At 44.5% G+C, this 27,543-nt stretch overlaps 1 protein-coding gene across 1 annotated transcript; it reads left to right on the top strand.

Moving 5' to 3' along the window:
* On the top strand, positions 1 to 27,543 carry LOC119171372 (uncharacterized). Its single transcript, XM_037422221.2, has 4 exons — positions 1 to 160; positions 12,934 to 13,037; positions 25,569 to 25,658; positions 26,587 to 27,543. Exons 1-4 carry the CDS (start codon positions 94 to 96, stop codon positions 26,902 to 26,904), a joined length of 579 nt encoding a protein of 192 aa, XP_037278118.2. The 5' UTR covers positions 1 to 93; the 3' UTR covers positions 26,905 to 27,543.

Genomic DNA, 27,543 nt, shown 5'->3' with positions numbered 1-27,543 from the left:
GACGAAATAGGTCACGGTACAGCAAGTTGACCGGCGCCCACGGCGTTTTGCTCTCACTTCGCCTCGCATCTCCCGGGGCACAAGACATCAGAAATGAAGTACCCTCTAGTATTGGCCTTTATTGTTGCATCTCTACTGACTTTTGCCGTGTGCAGTTCAGGTATGAATTCTGAAAAGCTTTATTCGCTCCACAACTCTATCTTTCTGTACAGCTCCAATACTCTTATGTGAGACAAAAATACTGACCACATTACATCAACAGAAATGTGTGCTATTCAAGAAAGTTGTAGTAATCACGTGTGTTAAATGGAGACGCTGCATTGTGGTTGGCCGATATTCTCGTGTTTTCAATTACAGAATTGTGCCATCAATTAACGGCAAGGTTGCGCAGAAATTGATATGCCACGCCTTCATCTTGCATTTTTTCTAATGTAGGACTAAATTAGAATGTTTTCCTTTGCAAAGTTCTGACGAAGTTTTATGTTCAGTAAAGTGTTACTAAATATAGTTGAGTTTGAATTGGAAGATTCGAAGGCACGAATAGAAGGCGCGAATGGTTACACAACGTGAGAGTAGTGAAAAGTTGTGGCTGGTACAGTAAGATGCTTGCTTTTACATACTCCTTACCTTCTGTAAGAACGCAGGCAATTCTAACTTCCTTGCCTAGCTAGTGGAACCATCGAACCAATGCCGTACAGATAATCTTGACAACCACTGGAAATGCGCATACACTGCATTTCAGATTATAGCTACTGAAACTGTTATATGCAACTGAGAGCTCGGTAATCTGCATATTATTGATGTAAGTTTCAAATTACTGCCTGTGTAAGTATTTCATGGCCTATTAAAAGTCATTCTTAACGCCTTCTAAATGCGGTTATCTGGTGTTAACTACAACATGTTGTGGCCTGAACAAGAAAAGCTCTCGCGCGCCTATTTCTACCTTGACGGCGGTGCGAAAATTTGGTATGAAAACAGAGAAGCCAGTCTCTTAACTTGGGGCGACTTCCGACAACAGCTTGTCGATACGTTCACCAATGTCGATCGACGCGACCGTGCGCAGCAGCTGTTGGAGCTACGGGTTCAAAAACCCAATGAAAGCGTTACTATGTTTGCTGAAGATATGACTCGTCTTTTTCGTCGAGCTGACCTGAACATGAGCGAAGATAGGAGGTTGAGCTACCTCATGCGCGGCGTTAAGGCGCAACTTTTCGCCGGGCTACTGCGCCACCCTCCAAGTACCGTAGCTGACTTCATCAAGGAGGCTACGGCTATCGAGCGGGCGCTCCATCAACGATGCAGGCAGTATCATCGAATGTCTAGCAGCGCCCCAATCAATGCTGCCGCCATACCTGAGGATCAAAGCTCCCTGCGAGACCTCATTAGGGAGAAAGTTCGCGAAGAACTTCAAAAGTTCCAGAATCCAGTTGCTCAAACCCCCGTTGCGTCCGTCGCTGAACTGGTACGCGACGAAATCCGCCACGCCTTTTCTACCGCTGGTCCTGGTGACGAGCACCGTCCCATGAGCTATGCCGATGCTCTGCGACGTTCACCATCTGGTACATCGCCGCCATATCACCCAGTGCCGACGGCCCCTTGGTCACCGCGGCAAGAGCAGACCCTGAGCCGACCGCCAAGCCAACCGACGTACCACCAGGCGTCCACAGCAGCACCATGAACATCGTCGCAAGAAGGGAGGCTCAGACGTCCACCGCTCCGAAGAACAGACGCATGGCGCACAATCGATCGACGTCCACTATGCTTTAACTGCGGAGGCGCAGGTCATATTGCCCGTCATTGCTGGCACCGCAATGATTCGTTCCGCCAGCTTCGAACATGGTCTGACGATCGACGTGCGAACGAAGAATACATACCACGCCGGGAGGACGCCTCTTTCCATGGAGCCCGTTCTCACTTTTACGAATACCGTACTTCTGACGAGGAGGCAATACCTACCCGCCATCCAGGTCTGGGACGTCAATCCCGCTCTCCTTCTCCCGCTCATTCACCTTCGTCACACCGACGTACCTCCGCGGACCTTAACGCAAGAAGGTCACCCAGCCCGCGACGGAGAAACTGAGGGTGGCGACCTCCGGGGGTAAGGTTGCAGGCCACGAAGATGACGACGAAAAGCCCCCATTACACGACGCTTTAAATACGACAAGACGTGAGAGCGACGACATTGTGACCGCTGACCTGAGTGTTTTTCTTGACGGCCAGAAAGTAACCGCCTTAGTCGACACCGGTGCCGACTTTTCTATCATCAGTCAGGACCTCGCCATGCGCCTCAAAAAAGTGAAGACACCGTGGACAGGCCCTCAAATAAGGACGGCAGGTGGTCAGTTATTGAAGCCCTCTGGGAGATGCACAGCGAGAATTGACATAGGAGGTTCTTCTTTTGTTGCGTCGTTCGTCGTTATCGACGCATGCTGCAAGGATCTAATTATTGGTATGGACTTCTTACGAGAGTACGGCGCCGTCATCAATATCCCAGACAGTTTGATTACATTCCGCAACAGTTCGGGCACACCTGATTGTACACAAGCGCGATTAAACCAATTGCGTCTAACTGATGACGATGTGGTTCTCCCTCCACGGTCATGCACGCTTGTTTCTGTGGCAGCCGCTGTCCAGTTTGACGGCGAAGGAGTAGCAGACCGAATAACCTCGCTCCTCTTCACACACGGCATTTCCGTCGCAAGAGGTATCGTCAGTGTCGCCGCTGGACGCACGGACTTGCTTCTGACAAATTTTAGTGATGAGCGCCGGCACCTTCCAAAAGACATGGCCGTCGCTTACTTCGACGATATCACAGACGCAGAAGGCTGCTTGGCAGTAGTCGACGAGGCGCCAAAACTTGATTCGACACCAGTTCTTGACGTTAGCACTACTTTGCCTAAGAACGAGCGAAAGAGGCTTCTTGAGCTACTGGCCGAATTCAAAGACTGCTTTTCGACAACATCAAGAGTTGGCCGCACACCTCTAACCAAGCATCGGATAATTACCGAGGACATGGCGAGACCAATTCACCAAAACCCCTATCGCGTGGCTGCAAGGGAACGCGAAGTGATACAAGAGCAAGTCGACAAAATGCTAGAAGATGACGTAATTCAGCCCTCAAAAAGCCCCTGGGCGTCACCTGTAGTCCTCGTTAAAAAAAAAGATGGCAGCCTGCGCTTCTGTGTAGATTACCGAAAACTCAATCAGGTGACAAAGAGAGATGTGTATCCACTTCCTCGTATAGATGACTCTCTCGACAGACTTCGACATGCTCGTTACTTTTCATCGATGGACCTAAGGAGTGGGTATTGGCAAATCGAGGTAGACCCAAGAAACCGCGAGAAGACTGCTTTTGTGACACCAGATGGCTTGTATGAATTTAAAGTATTGCCCTTTGGTTTATGTTCAGCGCCTGCTACCTTTCAAAGACTTATGGATACCATACTTTCTGGGTTGAAGTGGAAAACCTGCTTGGTCTACCTTGATGATGTCGTAGTTTTTGCCGCAACATTTGACCAGCACCTTAAAAGACTTGAGGCAGTTTTACAAGCCATACGGTCAGCGGGCTTGACGTTGAAGCCTGAAAAATGCCACTTTTGCTATGAAGAGCTGCAATTTCTTGGCCACGTTGTCAGTCACGCAGGCGTTCGTCCTGATCCTGAAAAGATCGCAGCTGTTGCACAGTTCCCGGTGCCGACTGATAAGAAGGCTGTCCGACGATTCCTCGGACTATGTGCATATTATAGGCGATTCATCGCGGACTTCGCACGCATCGCATCACCGTTGACCCGCCTCACGAGAGAAGACGTTGCTTTCCAATGGAGCAACGAAGAGGAAGCTGCTTTTAAGAACCTCCGCCAGCGACTACAGACGCCTCCAGTGCTTGCCCACTTTGATGAGAAAGCCCCAACGATGCTACACACGGATGCCAGCAATATTGGTTTGGGAGCTGTGCTTGTGCAGCTGCAAGAAGACACAGAAAGAGTAATCGCCTATGCAAGCCGAACACTAACATGCGCCGAGACTAATTACTCCACAACTGAGAAGGAATGCCTCGCCGTGGTATGGGCGGTCACAAAATTTCGCCCTTATTTATACGGCCGCCCTTTCAAAGTCATCAGCTACCACCACTCACTGTGTTGGTTGACAAATCTTAAAGATCCTACCGGGAGATTGGCGCGTTGGAGTCTCAGGCTGCAGGAGTACGACATGAATGTCATACACAAGTCAGGAAAGCGCCACATGGACGCCGACTGTCTATCCCGCTCACCCATTCAATCGGCAACTCTATCCGATGAAGAGGAAACAGCATTTCTCGGTGTGCTTGACTCAACCGCTATTGCACAGCAACAACGTGGTGACCCTGAGTTACTTGCACTAATTAATTACCTGGAGGGAAGATCTCAGAAGGCACCAACTGTTTTCGTAAAAGCGCTGTCATCATTTTGCTTACGGAGCGGAGTGCTATACAAAAGAAACTTCTCTTCAACAGGATCTGCGTATTTGCTCGTCATCCCAGCAGCCCTTCGCTCCGAAGTACTCGAAGCATGCCACAACGAGGTGACTTCAGGCCACTTAGGTTACACAAGAACGTTGGCCAGAGTACGGCAGCGCTACTTCTGGCCAAGACTGACCGTAGCCGTAAAACACCATGTTCGTACTTGCCTCGACTGCCAGCGACGGAAGTCACCGCCGACTAAACCAGCTGGCCTCCTGCAGCCCGTGCAGGTCCCAAGAACACCATTCGACCAGATTGGCATGGATATTTTGGGCCCACTTCCTACTTCTACTGCTGGGAACCGCTGGGTTATTGTCGCGACTGATTACCTTACCCGTTATGCTGAAACAAAGGCTATCCAGAGAGGTACAGCAGCGGAGGTGGCACAATTTTTCATCGAGAACGTTGTCCTGCGGCATGGTGCACCAAGCATCGTAATCACAGACAGAGGAACCGCATTTACGGCAGCTCTTTTGGAACAAGTCCTCATGCTGAGTGGAACAACCCATCGCAAGACCACCGCCTACCACCCGCAAACGAACGGGCTTACAGAGCGTCTGAACAAAACAATTGAAGACATGCTTTCAATGTACGTAGACGTCGAACACAAAAATTGGGACGAAATCTTGCCATATATCACGTTTGCATACAACACTGCCAAGCAAGAAACAACCCAGATGACCCCGTTCAGCCTAATTCACGGAAGGGATGTACGAACCATGTTAGATGCGATGCTAGCGCACGAATGGGACGACATCGAACCGGACGCCGAGATGTTTACAGAACGAGCGGAAGAAGCAAGGCAACTAGCACGCCTGCGAATCCAGCAACAACAAGAGTACGACGCGAGCCGCTACAATTCTCGCCGCAGAACAGTCGTTTACCAGACCGGTGACAGAGTATGGGTTTGGACGCCCATACGGAAACGAGGACTCTCTGAAAAGCTCCTGAGGAGATACTTTGGGCCATATCTAGTACTGCGACGACTGAGTGATGTTACCTACGAGGTCGTCCCCGACACTTCATATAGTACGAGGCTTCGCCAGCACCGTCCTGAACTAGTTCATGTTGTGCGCATGAAGCCTTATGAAAGGTAGTGACTGCGCAAGACACTTCTTAAAGAACAGGCAAAAAAAAACTGCACTACTGGTTTAGCATCGGGGCGATGCTCATTAAGAGGGAAGCAAATGACGCGTGTGTACTGGTGGACCAAAATGACAATAAGGGGATTTGGCGGACACCAGGTAGTGGAGCTCTGGCTGATTGAAGCTAGTGGAACCATCGAACCAATGCCGTACAGATAATCTTGACAACCACTGGAAATGCGCATACACTGCATTTCAGATGAATGCTACTGAAACTGTTATATGCAACTGAGAGCTCGGTAATCTGCATATTATTGATGTAAGTTTCAAATTACTGCCTGTGTAAGTATTTCATGGCCTATTAAAAGTCATTCTTAACGCCTTCTAAATGCGGTTATCTGGTGTTAACTACAACATATTCTCCGCAATCCTGGCTTGAAAAGAGCTGGGTTATCAGTTTTCTATTTTGGAAGCTAACAACTGCCTTGTGCTATATATTTGTGCAAAAATATTGCAATTAGGTTACGGCATAAATATTCATACTCATATAAGCTAAAAATATTCACTTTATATTAACCCGAAACATCATGTCCAAACAGTGCTGTTTCATTTAGCGCATTTTTGCAGCCTATGCATTGTTTTCTGGTAGGCGGTTGACACAGCCAAAGCGAAATAATTCAATATGACTGAATGGGAAGTTTTCACACAATGTTAGCAGCGTTGTCTCATAACTCCTTAAAAAAACCAAGCCTATATTGATGTAGAATTTTGTTCGTGGCGCTTTCAATACGTTGGTAAATTACGAGAAGTTTCTTACGCACATGACTAAAAATCTCATAAGCCTACCAGCTACCTGTCGGACAGCCCATTATTTACCTGCAGTCACTGTTACCTATGGCATTTTAGAATAAACACTTATGTACTGGCACTTGCATTTCAGGCGTGCACGCGAACACGTCACATTCTCGTAGCCTGCATACGTTAGAATATATACGCAGTGATGCAGGACGGCCTTAGAAATCAGCGAAGCTGTCATGGAAGCCTGTAACAGGCACAAGTTCAGCTCCAGAGAGGAGGTTGAAGTAAATAACAATTCTTCGACACGACGTGTTCAACAATTCTCACCTATCACTTAAGGCAACGTTTCGACAAGTGGTCTTGCGTTTCACGTTTCAGCCTTTAGGATGACAACAGTGCTTGTCAAAATATGGCACCAGCGAAACACCGTGCTTATGTAGTTTTCGTTTTAAACTGCAGGCCTTTATTATGTCAAATTAAGTGTTAAACCCAGTTTTTCTGTAGGGCATGGACATACACTTTCACTTTCTTGAATACAAAGTATTGCTAATTGATTACGTTTCCTACCATAAAAATAAGATTTACTACGCCGTTTCTATGCTTCAAGCAGAGTGAGAGAACAGGAAACAAGCGGTTAGCAAGAGCACCTTCACCACGTCGGTCAACAAGCTTCTTAAGTTAAAATTACTCGCGTAACAAAGCGTAGCAAAGATGAAATTTACGGTAATAAAAATGCTCATCTTACTGATCTCTTCCTGTCGAGTTTCGCAAATACACACTTTATACTGCTCCGTTAGAACTTTGATTGTGCCTACTTAGCTTTCGAGCTTGCTTTCTTTGTGTAAAAGGTTATACGTGAGGTGCAAAATAGTCGATCTGCACATAACTGTAGTTAGAGGAGTCAAATGATTGGCGCATCGGCATTCCGTAGGCCCTATAATTGGACAAACGCAGAAGAGTTCTTGCTTTTGCCTTCAATTGTCCCAGGTATTAACATACTGTCAGTGTCTTTTTTATAGGGAAAGAGCAGATAATGCTGCAGCCAACATGAAGATGAAACATGCAGATGCCGCAAGTGAACTATTTATTAAGTAGTAACGAGGGAATCCGCCTGGTTGTGGCGCGAGGTCAGACATGCGTGAAGCTAGATAGTTTAATAGGAGTTTCAAGCAACTGGTAAACGGTGTGTTGAACGCTAAAAATTGTTCCGTTATCTTTGGTATGCACTATTATATTGGAAACAATATTTACGCACCGTAAACGTCTCGTGAAGTCACAGTAAGCAGACAGCCTCCCTTTAGAATGAGCTGCAAATTTTGAAGTTTGCACGAGCTATACCGTTGTTCTTTCAATAAGCTTTTGCGATGAACTTGAGCTACTTGACAGGTATAGGAAATATTTGGCACTGGAAGCATCAGATTTCGACGGAAATCTTTCTTGTTAGCGTCTATTGTTAGCGTTACGCTGTGTGATTGTTCCTAGCGACCTAGAAAAGAATGTGCAACAAGAAAAATAGGTAATTGCTCAAGGACAGCAAACATGCTCTTATTAAGCAGTAACGAGCACAGAATGAAAGTTATGGACGGTGCCAGTTACACAAAATTATGCGCCAAATGGTCTGCATCTAGCTCAATCTTTTTAAGTGCTGATGAAAACTGATGGTCTTTAATGAATACAACCACCCAGGGCACGTAAAAAAGGGTTCCTAATGACATTGCATAAATAATAGTAAATGGTGACGTGCGCTAATGTAGAATGATCTTTGATTCAATGATTGACGATTGACCAAGTTAGCTTGTATAGAAGGTTGTCATTACATGAAAGTTGGAATATCCTTCGAGCAGGGCACATAACGATTTTATTTACCTGTGACTGTCCTATACGCTCTCTGATAATACTGCTTCCCACAGACATCAGAAAACTGTTGGCTTTTGAGTTCAGATAATAAAATTTAAACATCGTTTCGGTGTTGACCACGCGTCTTTACTCAAGCTCTCGGCCTTCACACAAGTGATGTCAGGTGAAAGATCTGGAGGTGATGCCTGTTTATTTTATAAAGTGCGTTGCTTTTCTTGCCTAAATTACTTGAGACAAATAGTTCGTGCCAATATGAATAAATCGAACAACCCGTTCGGTCATGTACAAATAAATCTTGGCGCCAAAGCAATAAATAAATAATGAGTTGAGCAAGGAAAACAGCATTATTATTATGAAAGTCTGAGCCATTTTCACTGGACATCGATTGTCCAGCCTAATGCACCGAATTGTCGTTCATGGTGGAGACCGGAACGCCATAGGGAGCGACGACGTGAAAAAAACAGAGAAATAGCATAGAATGGCAATGTCATGAGCTCAAATTCAAAAATTGAAACATTGTCAAGGCCTAATGAGAAAAAAATCACTTTTGTAGCTTTTGAAAGTTGCTGCCCAAGCGTGCTCTGATTTGTAGTACCACGTGCTTTCAGATCAATGTGATTGTTTTGGTGTCACTAGCTGAACTTGTGCTGTTCAACAGCTGTTACGTGTCCGTGACTTACTTAGAGCTGCACTGTTCCCTACAGTAGCGTTGTAACATGCATCTAAAAACACTGCAGTGACTTTGACTAACGTTTTTGTCAAGCACGGTACACTCTAAGCTGACAAAAAAAATAGCGCAAACAAACGAGTATTCAAAAGCACAGTACACATACGGGCGCTGAATGTGTACCTATTTGGCAATGTGTTTGGGCTCTCGTGTGTTTATTGTGGTTCTGCGTCCTCGTCCCTTTTCTGCTGTTTTTTCAGCTAAGAACATTTTTTGGAATGCCGACTCGTAGACATCCGGCAATTTCGCTATTTTTTTATTATTCTGTCTTGAGTAGGCATGCGAATAATGTTTCTGTTCAGATATTGCACGTCCAATAATGTATAGTTTCTTTTGCTACCAAGTTGTCCCGATTTGCTCTCCTTCAGCCTGAATAGGCATACTGCTTTGCCTAACACAATGAGTCATCTCAGCATTAGTCTTACACTATATTGCCCTGAAGTTACCACTGAATGGTGACTCACTCATTAAAAGTGTTCTGTTAACAAAACTTGCACCGGCACTTTGCAGAGTGGTCTGGATGATAGCAAGATCGTATTAATTCGTTCATCACTACAATGATAACAGAATTTATTTACAAGAGGGTACAAAAACGCTAGTTGTTCATTTCTGTTCTACTAGTAGAGAAAAAACCACCTTGACATTTCCATCACCGGTGTAGGTGGCCTGAACACTTAGTTTTCTGTGAACCCTGCTTTGATTATGCAGTCTTTTTTGAATGATGGTTGCATTATCGTGCGCTACTGAGCGGGCTATGCTGATTTGCGAAACTTACTACAACTGCAAGCTTATGGGACATATGTGTGATTCTATTAAATGCCCGAATCATGTACACCATTTGATGATAAGCAGTTGTGGTAAAAAACTAACGTGGCTTACCAGTGTTCACCATGTAAAAAACACCTACATTCTACGTCACTAAATGTCGTGCTTTTCGCAGCAGGGTTACGAACAAGACCACTATATACTTGTGTATTTGCTGCATCATATCGCAGAGGCTTGCTAAGCCAACTGCGACGTCATCGAGACTTTTATTCTGTGCTGCTTTCAAAGCCCAGATTTCTCAGACAAGAAGCCTAACAGTAACAAACCTTGCTGCAATTCTGGTCCAGGAAGCATGATACCATACTTTAAAAGGCGCCATGCCAATGCATCGCCACTTCATTGGGAACATTCCACCTGCACCACCGTAATGTGCATGTGAATGCCATATCACATGTCTTCGCACTCGCAGATATGTGGTTTGAATAGGGGTTAGCAAAACAGCGCGTCGTCATCAACGGTATTTTTGGTGTGAAGACTAGTTTTTCATAACTCCGAGGTGTGCCCTCTTTAGGTCAATCTAATTGAAACTAGAACTATGAGGAGCACCTTTTTTGTACTTTTTAAAGAGTACTTGTGCTCTGCATCAATTTTGTATATTGACGGAAAATATTTCGAATTTTACTGAACGAAGCTCGGGTAGAATCATAGAGTCATGGTGGGTGAAACGCAGATAAGTGTGACGGGTGGGTATCTCGCGCAGCAGGTAATGTTCATATACGGATATCTATTCAAACACTTGATGATATTTTACAGATGAAGCTTCACGTATTTTTGGGTACAAACGACAGTTACCTCAGAATATCGCATACATAGCGCATGTGCGCGAAATGTTAGTCTACATTCACAAATCGCTAATTGGTTTCTGAGAACCGTTCAGGTGATTTGCCTTCAAGTGCACAAATTTAGTGCACCTCAACTTTGTCAATGGCACTGTCATTGACCATTTGAGACCAAATGTATGGAAAAACTTTACTGCAGAAAAGAATGGCCAAAGAAACAATACAGCCCCGCAATTACTGGTGCCGGCTGAAACGTAAAAAAAGAGGTTGCTTATAAAGCTACCAGTGACATAGAATGGCACTTCTAGGTTTTGAGAGCCTTTCAAGGATTATGTGCTGATTCCTTAGAATGGAACCTAAAACAAAAATTGTATATATAACGCGAAGAATTCGCTTAGCTTAAAGCACAAATATGAAGGCGCTGGACTACAAACTCTCTAAGGAAAAGTGCAGAAAGGCAAAACAAAAAGAACAGAAAGCTGAATTAGTAGAGTAATTTTATAAGAAAAAAATACCCTACTATCTTCAGTCACCATAATAAACAAGATATTATATATTTGCGACGAAAGGTAAGTAAACACTTCACCACCTGGAAACATCAATAAAGTTCAAGTCTAACAATTTATGAGTATTTTTCCTGACGCTAAGTGCATCGAACCCCTACATCACCCAGAAGACACTGACAAACACTGTCCGCTGTGAGACATCGTGTATATATCGGTTTTGTGTCACCTAAGTGTAGAAACAGCTATTCGCCACTTCCTTAAATTTTATTTGCCCAGTAGTCATGGCCCTTCTTGCTCAACTAAGCTACGTTGCCTTCTAGAATTTTATGCCGTGATTTGCAAGAAAAAAAATATTACGTCAATTGTTCAAAGCCCTTCGGAGAAGCGATGGTACATGCAATGATACATGTATGCTGGCGCGAATCGTGAAACTTCGGGCTCTCTTGTTAACTTCCTTGATAGGCGATTCATACCACAGTTTTAGGGCATAACATGAGCACATGCCGGACGGTAATATTAATTTCAGGTCATCACATGAAAATTTTTACACACGTGTGATGAATGAATTAAATTAAATTCCATGGTCATGGTGCCCTAGTGCCATTTCGTTATTTGATATATACTAAATGTGGTAAGGTGTGACAACACTGCATGGAGAACGTAAGTGACAGGACCTAATGTGCAAACCATGGCAACCTAGCTATGCCCAGCATTATTTTCGTAAAATGGTCGCGGGACACACACGGCCATTTAGGTAACTGTTTGATGCTACTGTACGGCAGGTGTGGTTTGATTTGATTTATTGGCATTGATATGTGGGTTTTACCGTTCCAAAACTGCCATATAGTTACGAGAGACGCCGTAGTTGTGGGCTCCAAAAGTTTTGACCAGCTGGGGTACTTTAACCTGCACCGACATCTGAGCACACGTACCTACAGCATTTTCCCTTCCATCGCAAATGCAGCCGCCGCATCCGCAATTCGATCCGGCGACCTGCGAATCAGCAGCCGGGTACCTTACCCACTAGACCACCACGGCTGTCTGGCAGGTGTGAGCATGAAAATAACCATATGCCTGTTGTGTATGGTATAACTTAGATGCCCTGGTCATGGTGAGCTCGAGGTTGTTCGCTTTATTGATATTTGTACGAAATTTGGTATGGCATGACGTGAGGGCACCAAGAACGTAAACGACATATGGTGAAGCCACTTGCATATCTTGTATGGAACGATTTACATGCCACGTTCATAGTAAACTCGCGGCCTGCTTGGCAACCTAATCTACAGAAAAATTGGCATTGCATGGCCAGACAGTATGACAAATATAACTTACAGATCATGATGTGCAAATGATAAACGGCATAATTTTTAGGCATTGTCTTGGTGCGCTCTTGGTTGTACTAACTGGATATAAGCCAAAATTAGTACGCCAAGGCATGGGTGCGTGACGAACACAAATGACAGGTAATCTATTGCATATACCATACCATACAATTTCTTGACATGATGCATACCAGATCGTGCATACATATATGCATGACAAGCATGTGAACCTGGGTAGTTGAATGGATATATTTTTATTTGAAAAAAATCAAATTGATTGTGGTTGGGTCCTTAGACGTCACCTAGAAGTCCGGGGGGCCTGTGGCCGACATCTTCAGGCCACGGAGCTAGAGATGGGGTGAACATGGTGTAATCACCTGAATAAGGTCATTCGCCTCCAACACAGATAAGGGGATGTGTGCCGCGCTTTGCGGACTGCTTCACAATACGTCGATTCGCACAGTGAGTCGCAGCTGCCGGATGTTCAAAATATGATATGAATTGCGAAAAACGTCTCTGATACAAATTTTATTCAGTTCTAGATCAATCCAACGGTCCAGAACAGCAACAACCTGAGCAGCAGCCTGAGCAGCAGTCTGAGCAGCCAGACAACTGTGAGAGGGTAGCCCCCTTACCTCCCGTAAGTAGCGACCACAAGTTCACATATTCAGCGCATTTAGGCAATCTCTGATTATGAAAGTTCTGTTTGATTGTAGGCGTTTCCTCCAAAGGAGACCGCCATGTCGCTGCTAAGTTGCTAATATCACGGTTCAATTCTCAATTTCTTCATTTTTATGTGTTTTTTCTTTCTGTTAGTCTTCTTTTCGACGAAATGACCTTTATATTGTAAAATTTGTAGTTATATCATGACTGCATTTCGGTGTTTTAGTGAATTGTAGTTCAGGTAATTATAGCGTGTTTACTGTTTTCATGTATTCTGCTGTCACCCCCCTTTTCCTGCCTTGATGTCGTTTGAAAATAGAAGTATTTCTGAATAAGTGAATAAATGAATAATTGAATAAATAAATAAAGCACATGTCGCTGTGTTATCGTTTGTGCTATCCGCCACCACTTTTTTCTCCTACTCACTCCTCACTAACATATCGCCAAGCTTGCCATGGTATACTACTCTATACTTGCCTATACTGTGCTTAACTCTCTCCCTTCCTCTAATTACTCCTCCTCACCTTCTTCCGCCCTCTTGCTACTCTTTACAATGCACGGTTATGCTATGTGAGTAGCTCATTAGGACAGATCCACTTCCACCAACGCATACCTGCCTACTTTTCACAAACGCCGTGCGCTTAAAATCAACTTCAGCACCTGTATTAGTTAAAAAAGAGAGAGACTAGAGAGACGCTCAACTCACAGTGGTAAAAAGAGCATTCTCTGATGGGGTTCTTTTGAAAACACTACGCCATGTATTTTAACCATACACTCAGTTGCAAAAGACCACTTCAACGATGTGCAGTATACACTTTGCTTCATAATGTTCTAGTTGCTATGGACCAGTTGCTTAAGTATAAATTGAAAGATATAAAAGAAGTGCAGCAGTTCCCACAGAAATGTGCATGGAGCTAACGAGTTCTTAGGAGTTGTATTTCATGCAACTAAAAGGTGCTTGAAGCGCACCTAATTAGTTTTCGAAATTCAAAGACTGATTGCATACACTCTCAAGGGGGTTTCCTGCCTTTTGGGAAGAATTAGTGGCATCGGGTGTCCATTAAGGTGACGTTATTGCTAGGTAAGATTCCAACTTGTTTGATTGATATGTGGGGTTTAACATCCCAAAACCACTATTTGAATATGAGAAGTGCCGTAGTGGAGGGCTACGGAAATTTCGACCACCTGGGGTTCTTTAACGTGGCTTCCTATTTGTTTGTGTAGGTTGTTATCAGCTGTGAACTTCCTGCTGCGCTGCTTTTCTACGCAGTCACTCTTAGGGCGTTTTTTTTGGTTCCTGCATGCAATCGAACTGAGAGACAAACTGTGACGTTGTGTTCTAGTACTCGGATAGTGCTCCAGTTTTTTGCAAGTGTCACAAGCGCTTCTTCTTCTCTTTCATTCTTTTACAATCGTTTCTGGTCTTCGCAAGCACAGGGCAGTGAACCAGAGCCTTCTTTCTGATTAACCTTGTTGTCTTTCTCTTGAACCTTCTGTCTCTCCATCGAGCATCCGGTTTGGTTTTCACTGGCCAGCTGATCTCATTTCATGTTGTGGGTTTTCAAAATGCAGGCGGGATCACAGCGTGCAGAAGAATATCGTGAAATCGCTATGAGTTCACTGCCTAGTGCTCACACTCTTCCCGTTCAACGACAAAACGAGTGGCATCAACAACGATAGCGTCAAGAGAGGGCAGTAGGGGTGTGAAAATAGCCACTGTACTTGTTAAGTCACTGAGACTTAGAGGCACTTTAATTAAAAGCTTCTCTTCTGTCAATCTACCATGAGTTGTGACTCTAACACTGGCTGAATCGAAAAGACGTTGTAAAAACAATGCCCACTCTTACCAAAGTGCTAGAAAGCCGTACAGATTCTTTTGTGCTTTTCATGGAAAAACGAGAGAGAGAGAGAAAAAGTCTTTATTGAACTTCAGAACGTTTAGTCTGCACATGTTTGTCTACTTGCTATATTATGGGGACAGAGAATCGAGGCAAAAAGTACCTTCGGAGAATATGTAAACCATAAACAAAAAATTTCGGTTCACTAACTATTTTAGATGACGAATGAAGAGAGCTAGTTTCCCACTTTAACGAGTACTAAATTGTTGCACTGCAAGAAAAAAATATAATAAGGAAAAATACACACTTTTACAAGTGGAGCTCCTTAAGCGTATCGTAGCGGCGGGTAGTGCAAACTCTAAATATTATTATCGCGAATCAATATGCACATGCTTCGTCCACTTCAATTACTCTTTTCTTCTATAAGATAGAGCGTATTCCTTCCCTTTGTTCTCCTTCTAACTTAGAGTGTGGAACTATGAGCTTGTCTCTTGTGCAGCGTAGCGCAAACAAAAAATCACAGCATATGCACGGGGTGAACGATAACGAGTGGGCGAAGCTCCGGAGAGAATCATCTGTAAACCATGAATCTACCGTATTTATTTCGTGCTCTCTACCAGGCTGCAGAAATTAGTTGCCTCCTTTTTCTTCTGACCACTACCATCACCACCATACGACAACTCCGAGCGCGCGCCAACAGCGAGCTAATTTTATTACAACGCTCCCCCTAGCGTACATCACCGAACTATTCCCTTCAATCAATGACACGTGCTATATGTCACCTCATTCATATTATAACCTATCGCATATCTCATCTACTACAAGTACCGCCATCTAGTTTTAAATTTGTCAACTACAAGGATTATCAACTACAAGTCGTCCGTTAACCCATCCGTGCTTCCGTCCATCCGCGCGACCCTACGAGCATCCTTGCATGCATCCATCCGTGATTCCGTTCATTCATCCGTATGTCTGTTCGTGCGTTCGTCTGTCCGTATGTCAACGCGTCTATTCATCCGTCCGTCTGTCTGCTAGTCTTTCTGTTCATCCGTCCGTGCGTCCTCTAGCGAACACTCAAAGTACCACCATCTCCCATTTGGCATCCCCTGTGGCACATACCAGCTCTAGAGCGGGTATGTGCCACCGGTGGTTACGTACTGCAACATACATACGAGGGATAAACATACTCACACCTTAAGGGGCGTCGCCCCTGAAATTAATATTATCGTAAATAGTTCGAGATCGCTTCACCCTTCTGAACTTCTGCTTCGCTGCCACAACATGTGCGCCAATTTCTCTAGCATTCAATATAAAAACTATGCTGCGGGAGTCAGTTATGTCACCAAAGATCACGTAATATCACCTAACAATTAGCGACGAAACTAAAAATGTGCAACACAACGCAACATCTTGCATCCAAACTAAAATTCACGTGGCCTGATACGTGGTAAGTTGTCAAGTGACCAAGAATCACTGGATATCTCGTAACGTGGTTAAATTCACGAAACACAGTGTAATATATAGTTGTGACTAAAATCTTGTGGCAAAATGCGAAATGTTACATGGCGTAAGAGCTAAACACATGACCTTTTGCCGCTATAAATTATGTTGCAGCTAGTCTTGTGACAAGTCTAACGTAGTTAAGCCAGGCTTATTACTCTTAGGAAGAGCTTAACGTCTCTGCCAAAGCTTTGCATTACTAGCAAAAAACTAGGTCGAAACCTCGCTCCGTGATACTCCCATTCTTGGACCAGTCATCCAAAACGTGCACTTCTAGGGTGCACCTTGGATGTTCCTGCGTTGAGCTACGTTACCGCTGGTTTTGCCATCGGTGGCGTAATCGACAAATGTGAAAACATTAGGTGAGGAAAAGTTGGCTGCTTATCAGCGTATTTCGCTAGAATTGTCATCAAAAGACAATATTCCTCTGCTTGCCACGTAATCACTTATCGTTTCCATTGCCTCAGACAACGCCTACTTTATTTGAAATGGCCTCATCTGGCTAGCGTTGATAAAACAGAGGAGGCACTGGGTGGAATATGGACGCCATCTGGTACTGCTGTGGGAAAACATTACCTTGTGCTGAACCCAGGGCCTCTACCTGGTGTCAGCAACATATTGTCGCCAGAGTGCTTTTTAGTCTATAGCGTCGAGCTTTCGGTGCACCGTACAAAACACCCGCTGTTTTCGTGCATAGCGTCACACTTTCAGCGCAGCGTAACCAAGACACGGGTATTGAGAGTTACTTATCGTTGCATTTGTAGTAAAGAAACACGTCACCTAACACATACGTGTTGCTGTTGCACCTCAGATATGCGTAATATTTGTTTTTTGTTCGACAATGGCCTTAAGCATGAACGCAGCCACAAGTTCGAATGGCTGGACGTTCAGCAAGTGCCTGAACTTCCGCCGGGTGGCTGAACGGGGTGGCAGACTAACGTAAAGACAGACAAAATTTCTAAGTTTAATCATCCCAAAAAGACTACATTCTTAAAAAGAACATTCAAGATCAAAAAGGACTTGAACTAGGGAGTTCTGCGTAGCAGTCGTCTTTTCTATCACATAGCGGAGGTAGTTCTGATAAATTCGCAAAGCTACTCTGTACAGGCATCATGTGAAGCAAGTAATCACGTGGATACATGTAATATAGCGTGCCAAAAGAGTAAAAACACAACTAGTCATCACGTTTGTAATTGTACAAAGAGTGCCAGTTTAATGCTTTCTACCAACATCAAAGTGCTGAGCCATAATTCTTCATCGCCATAACCCACATGTCACGTCAATGAAGTGCACATAGTGTCTTAAAATTGTGTAGCGGATACTTCGCTTCTCCGCAAACAGAGAAATTTCGGCGTAGTGCGTGCTCTTCAGCGTTACCATAGTATGATTAACGGCGTAGTAGGTACATTGCAGAAATTCAAACTTCAAACAATGCTGGCCTGCCCCACAACACAAAGCTGCCATCGGAATTATATATATATATATATATATATATATATATATATATATATATATATATATATATATATATATATATATATATATATATATATATATATATATATATATATATATATATATTTATATATTTATTTATTTATTTATTTATTTATTTATGATATGAGCAATACAAATCGGCGCTGCTGAACTGCCACGAGAGTGGCGAGCACAAAACCGATATGAGCGAAGTTAGAGACAGCCAGCCAGCCGCTATGCTTTTAGGCCATCATCATCAACGACCGGCATTGTCTCTTCGTCTCCATCATTACAGTGGCGAAGTCCACGAAGCCTTACGTCCCGGCTTCGTCGTTCAGAACACCCGTCAACATGCAGCCGTGGCTTTACGCTCACCTTGAGGACGGCACCCGGGACTCCTCGGTAGCTGTTAACCTGCCCCCACTGCCACCACCGTTTGGCGACGGCTCAAGGCCTCCTCGGCGGCTGCAGTCCACTTCACTGGTACCAGTGCACGACAACGAACGCCGTACACGCGTACTAAGCCATTGATTTCGCTGTGAGCACCAAAACCACCGCGCACTGCGCGAACCTTGCTCATAGCTCAACATGCACCTCAATCAACAGCGGGGCTGAGATCTTGCGTGTCATTATGCAACTGTCGCAACAATTTCAACGCTTAGCATTGGTGAGCGCCGGGTTGCGGGCAGCCACCCTACTATGCACCGCTCATTTCGAAGTCCATGAGTTCCGAGGCTTTCAGGATACTGCCAATATATGCGTGCCGACAATTAATGCACTCGGTTCTTGTCTTGCCTGGCCCGACAGCCATAAGGGGCAGATGGCCGTCGATCATCTTCAGGGTGGAGCCGATGCATAGCATAAGTACGAGGACATGAAGGCCAGCCCTGGCGGGAATGGAGCACCAGGCTCATTACTCTCTTCGGCCACATCCAAGGCACATGTGCGCTCCATCACACGAATACCGAGCACAGGGCTCAGGGGCACTTGCGCATGCCCTTAGCCACAGACGGCAGCTCATTCACGGGCAGTTGGGAATTCTGCCATCGCACGAGCACCGTACTCAATTCTTCTCACAGCCAGTGCGAAAAAAGGACCTCCCGCCAATTTTCAGTCACGAGACCGAATACGTACACTCTAAGACAAAAGGGTGTTGAAAGGGTGTGTGGTTCGTTCTTTTGTGGACTAATGGGGCTGCCACAACATATAATTCATTTAGGGACTAACGGCACCGGGTCTAACAGTTCGTCCCCACTGACGAGCTTAAGGGGCTAACATTTAGTCCTCACATTCACACCTTAGTGAGTCACCGTTATCCCACAATTCACTTCAAAGGACTAACATTTATTCCTCACATTTGCACCTCGTAGGGCAACTGTTATTACCTACATTTACACCTTACCGAGCAACTGTTAGTTCTCATAGTTCGACCTCGACAGACGAACGGTTGATTTACTCCAATACTCCAATCGGATGAACTTTTTATCCCCAGTTCAAACATTGTTTGTTTATTTTCAACCAGGCGTGATATTTTTCGCCTTTTTTTTGCGCAGTGAGCGACAAATAGCGCAGAAAATAACACACGAAAAAGTAGTTAGCCACCTATGTGTAACTACTTTCACAGTCACAACAAATAAAGACAAAAGTGAGACATCAATATCATTTATTTTTCTGCGTACACTTGAAGGTTCTCCAATATTTTAAATGCATTCATGGTGAAGTGTAAGAGTCCAGTCTCGTTGTCACATCTTGCTCACTCCTTGAGGAGCTTCTGCGACGGAAATGATAGTTGACAGGCATTACAGACGCCAGCGCTTGCAGGCTTCTGCTTGTTGTGTTCCCACGGCTGTACGTACAATAAGATAGTAAAAACAGTTAGACACACGTGACAGAAGATGAAGATGCACGCGTATGACAAGTACGTGCAAGGTAATATAAAAACATGCTTGTAAAATATGAGACACAAATAACTTTACCTTCACATCTCGCACAGCCCTTCTGAAGCTGCTCTGACAAAAAAGATGGATGACAGACATCGCAGACGCCAACGCACACAGCCTTCAGCACGGTGTGTGCCCTAGGCTGCACAATACGCATGTAAACTAGTGAGTCACACGTGACAGAGGATGAATACGAATGCAAATGCGAAATACGTGCAAGGTGAAATAAAAACTTACGTAAGATATAAGATGCTAATAATTTCACCGTTATGTCACACATCGTCACACTCATTTAGATCCCCGTAGCGCAACAGCTTAGGAGCGGCGGTCACAGCCACAACTCCTCGCACCGCCGTGCCAACAAGTCAGCGAGCCCTAAGCGAGCGACATCGTTCATGTCGAGCAAGCGAACGCGAGACCGAACACGGCGCTGCGTGTGGAGTGTCAGCCACCAGCGAACTTCGAACAGGAGAGCGAGCGTACTCTTGGCCGGCGCCACGAACAGCGCCGAGCTGGTTTGCAGCTAGCGCCGAAGAAATCGACGGTAATGCGGCCCTTTTCCACAAACTCGAGCCAGTGCAGCGCGCAAACGCGAGTTCGCTGCCGCGGCCAACAGACGGCACCGAGCTGTTGCAACCAACTTACGGGAAAGCTAACTGTAATGGCGACCAATTTTAACTGAGTTCCGACGCTAGGGAAAGCCCCGCCAGCCCTTGCTGGTGCCTTACAGCGCGCGACATACTAAAACCAAGCTCGTTTGTAGAACCCGCAACGTGTTTTCGACGACTCCCAGCACAGCGACGAGGTCTCAGCCCAATATCGTCAGCCCGGAGCTCATCGCGGTAGCGAAGACAGGCGAGCACTGGATGAGTGAGCGTACGGGAGGCCGACGGCAATGGCAGCCAATTTCCAGGCGGTGGCAAAGCACAGGCGAACTGCAGACGCTCAAGCTGATCTTCGCGGTGCATTTCGTGTGTGCGATATACAACACGACCAAGCCCGTTGCCGGCAAGCGCAATCCGTATCGCACATGCGACAAGTAGAGTAGAATAAAGAATGATAACCTACTTGCGAAAGAATCCAGCGATGATTTCTGCCCGGAGTCGGACTGAAGTATATAACCGATACGCCTGCTGTCATCTCGGCCGCCTTTTTGGCCTTCCCAGCTGTTGCTGTCGTGTGTTGCTTGTGACTATGTTGAAGCCAGAGATATACAGCCTGGCATGGTGACGTGTTGAGACTTGCTTCAGTCTTCATCGATGCGGCGAAACGTAAAAGCAAGCGCCCACGCTAACCTAAACGTACGCATAACCATCACGCCGTAATTATTAGATTGTCTAATGCAGGATTGTCTAATATTGGGCTCCATTACCCCTATTTCAGGTAATTTTGCCTTAGAGTGTAATACCAACACATGCACAATATCGTGCCAATGAAAACCAAACGTGGCCTCTTCCAACGGTGCAGGTCCGCGTCGACAGAATCAGTGAGCCATGGTTGCGGTGTAGATACGAGCCCCACAATCTGTTCTGCCTCGCCATATGCTTTAGTCGCCCTCCAGCCTTGGTCTTAGGCATCCTTGTGTGGCCTGGGCGGGAACGCTTGGACGGTCGAAGCACTTGGGTTGCATATACTGACCGAAGCTGGGAGCAAGGTCCTTGCGGCCGTTCCTGTGTTCTATGATTTGCACGCAGGCATATTTTTGAAGCTGACTACCTTTTGTCTGGTAACGTTCACCTCATCATTGACGGCGGCTGCGTAGTGCTCCACTCCAACTCCGAGCACTTTCTCGGCCTCAAACTACCCGATAGAAAGACAGCAACCATGAATGTACAAGAACAAGAGAAACCTCAGTGAGCAGCTGGAGACACATGCAGCAACTGCACGGCAGTCAATGGCCGAGTGTGCAAGTGTTTCGCTCAATATCTCCATTGCTGCCGAATGCATCGTAATGGAAGGCACTCCTGTTTTCACGGATTCTGCTCACCGCGCCTTCGGCGAAGCTTGCAATGCACCGCAAACACATCAAGCCAGCATTACTCCTTCAGGGATCATCCCGGCTTGCGGCTTTGCTGGTGGTGATGGGCAGGTCAAGACAACTCCCGTCCCGGCTTACCAGCTGGGCGCTATGACTCCTCGGCAGAAAATATCGTAGGCTTGCCTGCCGGTGAAACTCTCTCCAAATTCTGTGCACCACTGCTGACTTCTAAGTGTGCGTCGTTATGTGACACCACCGCCAAACCTCCAGTGACTGAGAGCGTTTTCCACCAACATGAGTCAGAGAGGCTGCTCTTACGCTGATCAACCCTTGGACACATGAAGGCACTGACTGCTTCGGTACAAGGCACTCCAACAGAACATAATGTAGACCAGTCAGACAAAGCCAGAAAGATGAGCGCTCCCATGTCGGAGCCACACCCCCGGATTACACGCGCATCCTAGTCATTGGACGAGTGCGTGCACGTCCGCCTCTTAAGCCTCCGAGAAGACCCCAAAGGAAACAAGAACTACACACGTTCAAACTCCTTGAACGATGGTTCGAAGGCGGACACACTAGTGCGGAGACGCACCGAATTGTTCAGCAGACGGCTTTGTATTTATCCTAGGCCATGTGTGTCGCCAATCACTCAGCAGGCAATTATCACCGATCGACAGGACAAGCGTAAGCTGGTATTGGTGGGACACTCTGGTGCAGCCAGTGTGTCTCCCCTGAATGTTCGGCAACTCGGCCAGACAAGTCACCACATACTCAAGTATGACCACCACGGCATAGTCAATTATGCCCCCCAGAGATATCCCTGCAAGAACATTCTGGCAAGCTGCAGCGTAGGGAAGACCGTCCAAGCCAACAGCTTATGCCGACCACCAAAAGCATCCTTGACAGATCATCAAGCCAAGCCTCTCTATGACGACCGTTACCGACTGACACGCAGCAGCCAATGCCGGCCTCCAGAGGCGATTTCGCCGCTAGCCTTGCAGTGTCGCAGCAAAGCCAAGGGTAAGGAAGCAGGGTCGTTGCTGCTGCACTAGAATGAACAAGGCGAGCGGTAAGGGGAGAAGAAAATAATGGGAGTTGTCTCTTTGTCTCAATCATAAATAAATAAATAAATAAATAAATAAATAAATATATATATATATATACATATATATATATATATATATATATATATATATATATATATATATATATATATATATATATATATATATATATATATATATATATATATGTTAAGGTATTCTTTAAAATAACTTTCTCGCCACTCGTGACCTTAAACCACTTTATTAGAGGCGCTTGAAGACAAACTTTTCTTAATTTGGCACTATGGTGAAGCGGCATTACATTCTTTCATTGCTGACATTACCACCATAGATCCATCCATCTCCAGTCGCCATAAACTTTCTCGACGTCAATATAGGTTTAAGCAATGGTAAATCAACGATGAACCTTTACAGGAAGCCCAATGACCGACAAAGATATCCTCATTTTAAAAGCAGCCATGTCAAACTCTGGAAAACAAGTATCCCCCATAGTAAAGCTATTCGTTTTAAAAGAATTTGTTCGGACAACAGGGAATTCACTCGCAACTGTGACCAGCTCCGTAAAGCATTAACCGAACAACAATATCCTTCACAAATAATCGATGACCCTCTCCAGCGGGTCAATTGTCTCAATCGTGAAAAGCTTATCAGTAAGGACAAGCGATTAGCGCCACCTTCCCGAACCAGCCTTGTTCTAACGCATTCTGCCTCTATTCCTGACGTGTCGCCTATACTCAGAAAGCATTACGACTTATTAACACAGAGAAATCGGCTTAAAGACATCTTCACTGAATCACGATGAGTTGTATATCGGAGATCAAGGAACTTGCGTGGCATGGTAACTTCTTCCTAGACTAGATTCATTGCGCCTGTTGGTTGTCACCCCTAGAAAAAACCGCGATGTAAAGTTTGTGCGCACATGACCACTGCGACTGTTGCTAAAAGCACGGCTCCTAGTTTTTCTTTTAAGAATGAAGGGGACTTGAACTGGGATGGCAGCAACATAATTTACTTACTTGAATGCTCAGTATGCCACATGCAATACCTCGGTCAAACCGAGACATCCGTTCGCATCAGTTTCAACAACCACAAATTACACGTGAACAGTTTGCCACATCTCCTAATGTCCAAGCATTTTCATCTACCAGTTCATTATTCTGACAAGATTATGGTGACGCTGTTAGAATCAGCCTTTAAAGCCCACTATGATCGGGAAATTCGAGAATCGTTCTTGATTCACAAATTCAATATTATGTTATCCAGCATTAACGAATGCGTAGGCGAAGGGTCATGCCTTTCTACGATGCCCTGACGTCCGCATTTTTGGGAAATATTGAAAGAAGCATCCCTAACGTATTCTCTTCTTTCTGAAGGTTCTCACATATATTTTTTGCTTTTCATACGTGATCATCGCCGTCAATGGTGAATATTACAAATGCCTTTTTACATGCCCATAATATTGTCTATTATATTAGATTTATAATGGTTTTTAGTGCAGTCACGGCTGTTTTGAAAATTTTGTGACAATCATATGCTGATCGCACGTGTTTCGTACTCATGTGGTTATGCCTGCCCATAAAAGCGGCCACGTACTCCTATTTCTGTTCATCCTGACTAAGGCCGCGCCACGGCCAAAACGTAGAATAAAAAAGTATCCAATTTTTACAGATAAAATTATTTACAGATAAAATTATCAATGAGAAAAATACAGATCTGTTTGCAAAACGTACGATTAGACAGTTTTGAACTTTATTAGGTATTTGTGTTTTTCTGCTAATTACAAATGCCTGCGAAATACAAAATTTACCACGTGGCAAACAAGCTCGTGTACCAGTAGGCACAATGATTGTAGTGCTTCCTAACGTTCCGCGTACGAACGACAATAGAATTTTCCCCACTGTGCTGCCTCGGCAGGGCCGCAATGATGGTGGTCGCTTTACGATGAAAAAGTTTTGCTACAGGCAAAAAAACAATAAGTGATGTGACTGCTGATCGCTGTCATGAACCGGTGTGACGGAAGCGTGTCGTTCATACGTGGAACGTTAGCGAGCACTAGAATAATCGTGCGTACTGACGCTCGAGCGGGTTTGTCCCGTGATCTGTTTTTGTATTTCGTGAGCATTTGTAATTAGCAGAAAAACACAAATACTTAACAGATATAGAGTTCAAAACTATCTATTTAAACGTTCTGCAAGCCGATCTATAACTTCCTCATTGAAATATTTTATCCATTTTTGTTCCTTTAAAAGCTAGTTAATTGAACAGATCTACTCAAACAATATTTGATGACACAGAAAATAGTCCAACTCCTGCCGGTAGTGAGCAATATGCATTTGCTCGCGTCTCAACTACACGTTTGAACATATTTTGAAACTCTGCCTAAAATTACGTGTGACACCCTGTTTTGATGTGTGTGTGTGTGTGTGTGCGCGTGTGTGCGTGTTTGTGTGCATGTGTGTGTGTGTGTGTGTGTGTGTGTGTGTGTGTGTGCACGGGCCTTTTAGGACTCATTTCTTTTGATACTGCAACAGGCCTCGATCAGGGCCGTTACAATTTGTTACTGCCTCTGTACTTTCATCGTCTATAACAGTGACTCCTCGCCAGAGAGATTTGAGGTACAAGTAGTAGTCTTTCATTGTTAAATTTTGCTATTCTGCTCTATATCAAATAAATAGTACATTAGAGATTTCTTTCCTGTTCCGTTTTGTTCAGTGGGCAAAGAGCTATCGCGGAAAATGTTGGTACATCTGCAAAGGCTGGCCTCTGCGCATCCAGTTCGAGCCTGAAGGTATCGCTTGTGGGGTAAGTTTTTTAGTAAGCTCCTATGCAAATGATTTAAAAATGTCAGTAAAGGCCTCTAGGAATACAAATTATCAACCATCAACATTTGAAGATGGAGCCTAATGAAATTTGAACTATAAGTAAAATTCATTGATTCATTCAGCAAACGCAAGTTGTATTCGCTTCGAAACAGTTTTTCCGAGTTGTGGAAAACTGTTTCTTCTGCATATTGTTCTTATCATGCTTCCCTAATGCTAATAAAACTGAAAAATGAGCTTGCTTTCTAACTGGCTATTGATGCTTATGTTGACGATAATTATGTAACAGGGTAGCCAGCCAACTACTCCATCATTTCGATTATTATTTCCCTCCTAATTTTCTAATGATGTCTTCAAGTCAAAAGATTACCTAAAAGCCAGCCTTTAGTTTAGGTCATGGGTGCATAGTTTAGGAATTGAACATGCAACCTACAGCAGCAAAAAGTTAACTCAAGAAGCGTTTTAACAACAACAAACCCGAATACGAGTGCACTCACAGCTACGCTGTTATTTTCTATTTATGGACGTCATACCTTAAGTCATAGTTCGGGAATTTAGAATTTGTCTGTGAGGTGACGATTACAGGCTTGCAAAAGCGCAATGCCGTATGCCTCTGTTTATCTGGATGTACTCTCTTAACACAGTGCATTTGAAGTGTCGTGTAGGGGAGGCCATCTGGGTTGAATGAATGACTGAGTGGTGTTGTCCCATTTAGGTGAAGAAGGCCAACAAGAAGAGACACTGATAAGAAGTGACGTCTCGGTAATTAAAAATGACTAGCTTTCTGTAGCAAATAAATCGAGTGAAACGTGTTTGCTGCCTGGATATTTGCGCTAAGAGAAATATCCGCTTTAAGCTCTTTGAAATATTCGTGCTGCGTCTAACACTGTGTTTTTCTTTTCAAATGGCAGCTCATAACCGTGAACAACACTAAAAGGATCTGCAGAAGTGGGACCTGTGTTAAATCCGAACCTTCTTCCGGAGAATCGGGGCAGCCAAAGAGACTAATTCCAACCCAAGAGTCCACTTCTAAAGGAGGAACGGGGGTTGGAAATCTGCTAGGAACGTCCAAGAAGCAAGATACTGAAGACACCACCACATCTGAAGGAGGAACTGGGGTCGGAAGTCTGCTAGGAACGTCGAAAAAACAGGATACTGATGATAGCACTTCGACAAAATCGAAGTCAACATTGAGTATTGGAAAGGGTCTTCTATCGAAGAAGCAATAGCTACGGATGCACTGACGAAGCATCATGGCTTTGTAATTGTGTGATAAATACTACGACGTGGCAGACCGCGCAGCTCAAACATATTAGCACAGAAAAAGAAACGCGCCGGCGGCTTTGTCGTTTTTTAACCAGTTGCTACGAGAATAAAAGTTATTTCGGAATTTTCGCATCCAGAAACCTCATTTAGTAAAGGTTACGGCTGCAAGTTTTGTTACTGTAGTAAAAAAAAGAGAAGCTATATGTATGGACACACAGGATAAAACAGGGAACACCTACGTACACTTTCTATACGCATCGCCGTTAAATATAGATTGCTAAAATTATTCTTTGAACGTGATCCTCTTATGACATGTGTCTGACAAAACATCGCGAAATGGTACAGAACGCTTCCTGTATTATTCAATGGCACTTATAAAGGCAAACAGGAAATCATGAAGCAATTATTGTTCTTTGCAAAGATGTCTTACTCCCCCAAATTATATTTGCTTTTGTGCATAATTAGCAACAAATAGTGATAAACTATTTGATCATAAGGGAATCATGGGAATTGTGAAGGCATTATAGGAACTACACCGAGGATGCCTAATTTCAGATCTTATTTTCTGATTTTAAAAAATAAAAGCTCATTTATTTCCGTTT

This window comes from Rhipicephalus microplus, chromosome 3 (genome assembly GCF_043290135.1).
Source record: "Rhipicephalus microplus isolate Deutch F79 chromosome 3, USDA_Rmic, whole genome shotgun sequence".
NCBI lineage: Eukaryota > Metazoa > Arthropoda > Arachnida > Ixodida > Ixodidae > Rhipicephalus > Rhipicephalus microplus.
The sequence above is the reverse complement of the archived record's forward strand: the minus strand, read 5'-3'. Positions and strand labels throughout refer to the sequence as shown.